Source organism: Poecilia reticulata, linkage group LG11, assembly GCF_000633615.1.
Source record: "Poecilia reticulata strain Guanapo linkage group LG11, Guppy_female_1.0+MT, whole genome shotgun sequence".
In the NCBI taxonomy this organism is placed as follows: Eukaryota; Metazoa; Chordata; class Actinopteri; order Cyprinodontiformes; family Poeciliidae; genus Poecilia; species Poecilia reticulata.
The window spans coordinates 10,525,845-10,533,809 of NC_024341.1; the positions used below are offsets into that span (position 1 = coordinate 10,525,845).

General features: G+C 35.9%; 2 protein-coding genes across 3 annotated transcripts in view; one reads left to right on the forward strand and one right to left on the reverse strand.

Moving 5' to 3' along the window:
• The window catches only part of dazl (deleted in azoospermia-like), a 5,482-nt gene extending 3,137 nt beyond the window's left edge, over nucleotides 1-2,345 (reverse strand). The window contains exons 1-4 of the mRNA XM_008421670.1: nucleotides 2,211-2,345; nucleotides 1,423-1,545; nucleotides 679-770; nucleotides 76-127 (exon numbers count right to left, since the gene is read on the reverse strand). Coding sequence (XP_008419892.1) covers nucleotides 76-127; nucleotides 679-770; nucleotides 1,423-1,545; nucleotides 2,211-2,213 — 270 coding nt within the window. The 5' untranslated portion in view covers nucleotides 2,214-2,345. The remainder of the gene's footprint in view (nucleotides 1-75; nucleotides 128-678; nucleotides 771-1,422; nucleotides 1,546-2,210) is intronic.
• A 706-nt stretch (nucleotides 2,346-3,051) lies between these two features.
• Nucleotides 3,052-7,965, forward strand: part of dnah3 (dynein axonemal heavy chain 3) — a 33,362-nt gene continuing 28,448 nt past the window's right edge. For both annotated transcript variants that reach the window (XM_008421671.1, XM_017307302.1), the window contains exons 1-12: nucleotides 3,052-3,164; nucleotides 3,352-3,390; nucleotides 3,986-4,087; nucleotides 4,172-4,383; nucleotides 4,480-4,663; nucleotides 4,750-4,945; nucleotides 5,470-5,665; nucleotides 5,996-6,121; nucleotides 6,922-7,108; nucleotides 7,277-7,456; nucleotides 7,565-7,695; nucleotides 7,776-7,881. In XM_008421671.1, the coding sequence (XP_008419893.1) occupies nucleotides 3,373-3,390; nucleotides 3,986-4,087; nucleotides 4,172-4,383; nucleotides 4,480-4,663; nucleotides 4,750-4,945; nucleotides 5,470-5,665; nucleotides 5,996-6,121; nucleotides 6,922-7,108; nucleotides 7,277-7,456; nucleotides 7,565-7,695; nucleotides 7,776-7,881 (1,638 nt within the window). In that variant the 5' untranslated portion in view covers nucleotides 3,052-3,164; nucleotides 3,352-3,372. The remainder of the gene's footprint in view (nucleotides 3,165-3,351; nucleotides 3,391-3,985; nucleotides 4,088-4,171; nucleotides 4,384-4,479; nucleotides 4,664-4,749; nucleotides 4,946-5,469; nucleotides 5,666-5,995; nucleotides 6,122-6,921; nucleotides 7,109-7,276; nucleotides 7,457-7,564; nucleotides 7,696-7,775; nucleotides 7,882-7,965) is intronic.

Genomic DNA, 7,965 nt, shown 5'->3' on the forward strand with positions numbered 1-7,965 from the left:
ATATATATATAATTATGCAGAAAATACAAATCTTGGTTGTTACATAAAATATTTATGCATAAAACATTCACTGACCTCAATGATTGACTGAATGTTGACATCTTCATTGAAATACACAAACCCGTACCTAGGAACACACAAAGCAGTCCACATGCTTAATGACGGAAAATATGAAGCAGAAAATAGCCATAAAATCCATTCACTCATATCAACTAATAATATACAGTAGAACATTGTGCAAACCCACTAAAGAATGGACCCAACTTAAGATCATTCACCAATATGTGAGCAGGAATGTCTTGGTGCCAAATGATGTGACTGTAATGTGTTGTGTTGCCACAGGGTGGCAGCATTAGTTATTGTCCTTGTGATGTCCATTTAGTGAAAGTAGAATTTGTGCTAAATGGACAGTGTAACATTAACACAAAAGGAAAGTTCAGGCTGTGTACCTGTTAGGGAGGGCTTACTTCAGGTGTGTTTAAAAATAAAACATTAAACCAGTGAACACAATAAAAGTTACTTTGTACATGTTTTTTTATATCTTTAAAAAAAAAGAAGAAGCTAATTCTTAGTCTCATTGTCTCGACTTAACGCAAATTTGCATTAAACCTTCTTCAAGAACAAACTTGTATGAACTTTAAACTGTGACTATGACAACACACCTCTAAACATACTCACCCTTTGCAAACCCCTCCACGGTACGTGATTATTTTTACTTCCTTGACATTGCCATATCTTGTAAAGAAGTCCCGCATTTCATTTTCATCCACCTAACGGTTTAAACAACAAAAAAATAAAAAATCAATTGCTATGGTTTTTAAACGCATAGTCTTTTACGATCAACTGAGATTGACTGCATAAAATTAAGACTGGATTGCAATTTCAAAGGAATGAGGCTGCATGTAACAAAAACTGATGCTGCTTATGTATTAGGGCTGTAGTAGAATTAAATGGATTCACTCTAATTTAAGTGCATATTTTTGGATAAGTAAAAAAAAAAAAAAGAGTTGTAGGCTTGGATCCTCTGGAAACTGCTGAAGATGACGAGAAATATGATGCACAACTCGTATTTCAATATCAAAACAGATTGCTTTGAAGTTGAAAAATTATTCTTATTTTTAAATGCAGTTAATTAAAAATGTGAAAATTACACTCACTAACACACAGATTTGTCATATTTAAAATGAAAGTTAGTACTTAATCCTTTTGTGGCTAATAAGAATTTTTGTTATTCTAGAATTCAGCTCTTAATTAATCCCATTGTTGTTTTTTTATTATTTCCAAGAATTAAAATAAGCCATGTTTTTTGAATTTTTTATGAAGGAACAAAAATATTAGCCCCAGTTCAGCATCAGTCCACACAGAACCATTACTAACCTATATATATGATTTCAATGAAATTAAAATCAATTATAAACTCACCTTCATGTCGATCCCACCCACAAAGAGGGCGTTGGGGGTCAGTCTGCCCTCTGGCAGAATGTATCCATTAGATAACTTCAAAGAAGGTACAGTCTGGGTAATGGTTCTTGGCTTGTTGAAATCCTTGCAAAAAAAAAAAAAAGTTACATTTGAGATATATGAATGTCGTGTGATTATCACAAGAAACTAGTCGTAGTAAAATCTACATCGTTGGAAAGTTTGGAGTCGGGGCTTGTTGACATTTTGAACTTGAGCAGCAGGCTACATTGTCTAACAACATGGCGGCCATGTTCTCGCCTGAAGAAAAAAAAAAAAAAAAACTTTACAAGAAAAAATGGATACATGCAAATTCAACTATTTCTCTATTCAATTTTCAAGCAAACCACTTATATTGTAACTAACATGGAGTTTTGTTCTGGAACTTAACGCTCTAGTGTTCAGGCGATTATGAATAAAACACACATTGGTGCTTCCACAATTGAACACTCCCGCTTTAGCTCACAAGAACCGACTTTATCACCGGGCACAAAAGAAACAAAGACACGTCGACAAAATCGTCTACGCTGTTAATCTGACTCACTTTTTTGGGCGAAACTAATGTTAAGTATAGGTTAAATTCGTTTTTAGTCAAGCTAACATTTGCTAGTGGAAATATTCCGCCGTTTTTAGCTCAAGCTAGCATCGGTTAGCTAGCATATCATCGTTATTACCAATAATCTCCAGTGAGCACGCTCTTTTAACTAATTTATACCTATAAGATGCATACTACGTTGAACAAAGAGACTTACCATGGCTAAAACAATAAAAACCAATAACTTTGGTTGACTCTCAAGCCGATGACCTGTTGCGTTCTGCCGAGACAACCACTGCACTGAGACTAAACCACACCCAATGCTCACCACGTGACTCAAGATGCTTACAGACCACACAGGCAAATAGGTAAAATCCAGATTCTAGCTACTGAAAATGTGAACAAACTTCGCCTGCGAAATGTTATGTTTTGTCGAAATGAACGATCTATCAAATAAAAACGTTTTTTTTATTTATTGTTTCTCACAGTGACATAAATCATATAACTTTTAAATTGTACGTTTATATATATATATATATATATTATGCTTCTTTGCTTCTTATGCTTCTAATTATTTAGTAAAAGCCTTTTTGTTTTTAAATAGCCGTTTTTACGCTTTACCTGCTTTTTTAGCGGGGAAAACATTGAAAACATTTTTTATTCAAAAATGTTTTGGAATGTGCATTAACTAATTTACGAATCTGTAATCACTGCTTCAGACTAATTATACATTTAAAAAATAATGGCCATAAATAAAATTATTTATGAAATATCGTTTTCGCTTAATATTTCAAGTTTCTGATGAACACATATCTAAATGTTGTTTAATCTCAACATCTCGGTTGTAAATAAGAAACCGGAAAAGACAGTGGTATTGCGGGTTTTTATTTTAACAGCCATTTATAAAGTAACCCCAAATAGCAAATATTTGAAATGATTCCCTTTTTTTTATTTAGACCGTACATTTTGATAAAATCTTCAGCAAGCGCGTGCACTGTATTTAGCATATCGTCCTTTTATGGAAGAAAAAAAAACGGTAATTGACGTTGCCACGGAGACCACAGTGCTCGAAACCAACGAGTGTTTCTGTTTACAGGAACTTGGTACTTCCCGGGTTAAAGTTTTCAGCAGAGAAAATATCAGCGCACTGATATCGTTTCATGTTTAGCAGGTGAGTGCAGTCATGTATTTTTAAGTAGAGCTTTATTCTTCACCGTTTGTTGTAACTAACAAAACATACCAGCAGCACACGGAAGAAGGTACACAGGTGTTTGGTAATAAGCTACTCAATGATTAGAAAAAAAGTCCGACTTTATGTGGAATTTTGTTCTAACATGTCAATTTTCTTCCCCCATTAGATTTGTTGAAGCTGAACAATTATGGAGCGACTTCAGAAGGTAAGGTTTTGACTCTCTTTCTGACGAGTTGTCCAGCTTTTCCCACATTATAATTTGAGTCAGAATTTTGGGAAATAATAAATGAAACAAATTTTGCTGTCATGGTTAGCTAAGGTTTATGGATTAAACCTTAACTGCTGCAGAAAAATAGTATGCCTTGCAAAAGTTGTATTGATAACTCTTGAACCCTTTCACATTTGTGACTTCGTAATTTCAAACGTATTGTATTCATGGACTACTTTATGCAATACACCAAAGGATACATGTTTAAAATTTTTTTTACCTGTAAACATGTGAGAAAGTAAAAGGGAGTTAAGTAGAGGTGGACACCAAACTTATTGGATTTTTATGTTTTAAAAGATCTTGTAAACCTTGTTTTCTGATCACTTCATAAGTATGTGTTCATCTATCACTTAAGATCTCAATAAAATGCATTCAATGTTATTGTTTTAATGTAATAACGTGAAAAGGTTCAAGGGATGTGAACGCTTCTGCAAGACACTATTTAAATCCTACAGTTGTTTGTAATTCACATTTGGAGACTATGGTTAACATGAACATAAAAATGTTTCCCTTCCTTTCCTGATCCCCACAGATGGAAGATGACTCCCTCTATAATTTGGGTCAGGCTATAGACCACCCCTTCCCCCCTCCCCTGCCTGAAAAGTGTGCTGCCGATCCATCAGACATATATCAAGTAAGACTGTCAAACACCGTTTTACTTGTTAGCAAGTTCAGTTTTTTTTTATGTTTCTGAACCCCTGTCATTTCACTCTATCAGGTGGTACAAAGACATAGTAACTACCCACCCATCATTCAGACCAATACATTCCGCGTGTCTGTTCCATTTAAAGAACAACGGCACCACCGAGCTCCCAGCGAGTCTATCGGAAACAACTACAGCCCCAAGGCGCAGGACTTGAAGATAGACAAACTCACCAGACAACGTCCATCACGCAAGTCCTCGGCAACGGCAACTGGACCAAAGAGAGTGTAATAGCACACTCCACACACGTTGCAAAAGAAGTTTCATGCGTGCCGTATTCTTTAACTTGAAGAACGTCATGCGTGTGATTCTGATTTTCACAGGAGGCCACCGCACAGCCCATCTAGCCCATCTAGCCCATCTAGCCCCACTCAGACAAAATCCAAGAGAAGAAAGACAAGAATATACAGAAGCCCGCCAATGAGTCCTTCTGAGCAGCTTGTCATCATGCACAAGCAGGAGGAAACTCAGAATGCTCAGAATGAATACAGTGAAACAGACCTGGAGGTCAGAAGCAGTGAATTAATTCACAGACTTCGAGAGATCATTTGTTTGATTTGAACTCATTGGCAATCTTAACTTTTCTCACACAGAGGTATACATACTACGTCAAAAGAGGCATCCCCTTTTACATGTTGGCCCCCTATCCAAAGCAGTCGATGGTCAACATTAAGAATATGCTACCTCCTGAGCCAGAGGAGGGTGTCAAAAAACCCATCCGAACCCTGAGGAATAACTTGACAGAGGAGGTCGAAGACGGTTATTACTTCAACCTCAGGAAGAGCATAGGTAAATCTGTTTGTGTTTACAGTGGATGGAAAAAATGCATGTAGTGCTGATAAATTTCTAAATTTCTGTACCGTAGAAAGTGAGAACACTGATAAATTCATCCAAAATGTTGTCCACACAAATCCTGTGAACATAACTGAAAAACAAAGTCATATTTTATAAGGGGGAAAACAATATGTATGTGCATTCTAATTTGGCAGTATGTTTGTTTTTTTTTCTTCACAAACTGGTTTGCGAAGCTGTTCATAATTTCTTTCAGACTGACAATGCCTTTCCATCTCTAGAAAAAAGATATTATGCCCACAGCATGATGCTGCCTCCACCAGATGTTACTGTTGTCATCGTGTTGTTTTTAAGTCACGCTCAGTATGATGTTTGTGCCAAACTTAACTTTTGGAATCGTGGCCTAACGGTCATGTTTGGCTTTATTAGAACGTTGTCCACTTTCCGACAAGGTTAACAGTAATAAATTATGAAACACCTTCTGGAATCATTGTAATAAATGCTTTGATCTTTTTCATCAGTGGATTACATTCTAATGGACCCATCTGAGGGCCTGCGACTGACAATAAACAACATTCCAAAGCCTTTTCCCAGGAGGGTGATTCGTCCTCCAGTTCCCTGGGCTGTTAGCTACAGGGAAGCCAAACTGTGGCAAATGCAACATCTTTTTAATGTGTGTCCTTTTATGGGCCTCTTACAGCAAATCTGGATAGAACGGTAAGACATGCTGTTCATTTATTGTTTTGAGTAGTTCATCTTTTTTAAAGCATTAAAAATACATATTTAGTAAGTGTAAGGCTTACTTCGACTTGCAGCTGCAACTTGTGAAAGTGGCATGTGAATCATAATAAATGGTGGCCATTTATCATATCATTTATCATTTGTTGTGAACATTTCTTATTATAAGAAACTTGATTTATTGTTATCTTGATAAATTTCAATGACGTGAAAAAAACCCAAACAAAAATAACTTTATCTGTAATGTCATTTTTTTTACTGTTTTCTTCACTCTTCCACTGTTGATGCATTTCACATTTCTTATTTCAGCTATTCATCCTTGAGATTTGTGAAAACGACAGATCTGATCTCCACCACCTTCCCTCTTTCACCATCTGAGTTTGTCGCCTTTATCCAGGAACAGTGCGAAGCCACCAGACAGGAACTGGATGAAGGGTGAGTACTTCCTGTCGGATAAGTTGACTTCCTCTTCTGTCCAGAGTTAATCAGCGTAGTTGGATTTCACATCGGCTAGCTTCTGCCAGGGAACCCAACCTAACATGAAGCCTGATGTTCCCATCTTGTCCACTTTGCCAGACACATGTCAGACTGTTTTTCACTGAATTGCTTAAACAGTTTCATTTCAAATTTATTTGTGTCTTTAACTGTAAGACCGTTATTTCCAGAAAATCAGCAAGAATGTTGCTTAACCACTATCAAACCTTTATTTTTTAGGACTTTAAGTGTAAATACAATACCTTATCACCAAATATATATACTCAAATTGTCAGACTCACATTCGGTGAGTCTGACAAGGAGTATGGTTAAGTAACAACAAGTAGGTTGTTTGATGTAGGTTAGTTTTTAAGCCTAAACAGTTAAAAATAATAAAAGGAGAAAACTAAAGTTTGAATAAAACTTAAGGCCAGTTTAAGAAAATACTAAGGTATTTTGGTTATTTGATGCAAAATTTTAAGAAAGTGAAGTCGCAGACAAACTTTCTTCATAAATAATATTTATCATCTCTGTTTTCTTTTATCATGAGTACGTATTCTTTCAACAAACACAACCATCAATGAACACTGTTCATTTTTCGATTATTGATGTTGATGGCAGATTATGTTGAGGTGGAAATAAATCTCTTTAGAAATATTACCTTATACAAAGGTATGTTACTGGACACTAAAATATGTTTTGATAACTGAGATCAAGATAGTTCTATTTAGACTTTAACAGAGACGTCTTCTTTCTTTAAGGTGGCTGCCATATTGTGTGTCACTTTTTGTTGTGCATGAGCACATGTGGGTGAACCTTTTACCCGAGAATGAGCCGATCCTTGTTGCCGAGTTCTTCCACTGCGTGGCTGCACTCATGTCGCTGCAACTTCGAAGCCTGGTCATAGACTCATTACAGGATCTGCTACAGTTTTTCTTGAGACACAAGGTGTGGACTTTTTGAGTTTGCTTTTTTTTTTTTCTTTTTCTTTTGGACATGATGCTTGCAATTTCAAAATAAAGTTTGCAAACATGCTTTCTTTTAGAATTGTTAGTTAACATGAGAGTTTTCAGAGCTATTACTCCTATAAAGCGTTTCCTCTTCTTTTTTTCTTAGGAGGGGAATGACTTCAGTGGAGATTTTGATGTGCTGATATTTGTTCATTCTCAAATTTTGCTGGTTAAACTACAAGTGAAAAATTCTGAGATTGAGTTTTCTCCCAGCTTCCAGGAATGTTGGGAAGTTATTCGTGAAGCCTTTATGCAGATCATCAGAAGTGCAGAGGATCTATTAACAGTAAAAACGTTAAATTGATTTGTACATGTCTCTACTGTTTTTGTGTTTTTCAACTTCTCTGAGATTGTATAAAATACATTAATACTACATATTGTGTTTTTTGACCAGCTGGAATGTAAGCTGTTTTCTGATATTGACAGACAGTATCTAAGCACTGTCAGACCCGATGAGTCATTGGTCACAGACATACTTGCTCAAGTCGAAGAAGCTTTCCAGAAGAACACAGTTGGTCCAATAAGGTAATGACACATGACCAGATTTTAAATTTCTCTTGGTATGAAGAATATGGAAGTTGTCAACATTGTGTTTTATTCTTTAGGTATTTGGATTTATATGAAAAATACAGGAATCTTCTTGATAATAAGTCAGATGAGGAGATTTCGGAATTTATCTCAAGTACACACTCTTTACAAGATTCTGCCAAGGTAATTCAGTTTGAAACCTGCACTATTTCCCGCTTCTTTTCTTGTTTTTGTTTTATAATTCTCTATGATGTGAAAAATATTTGT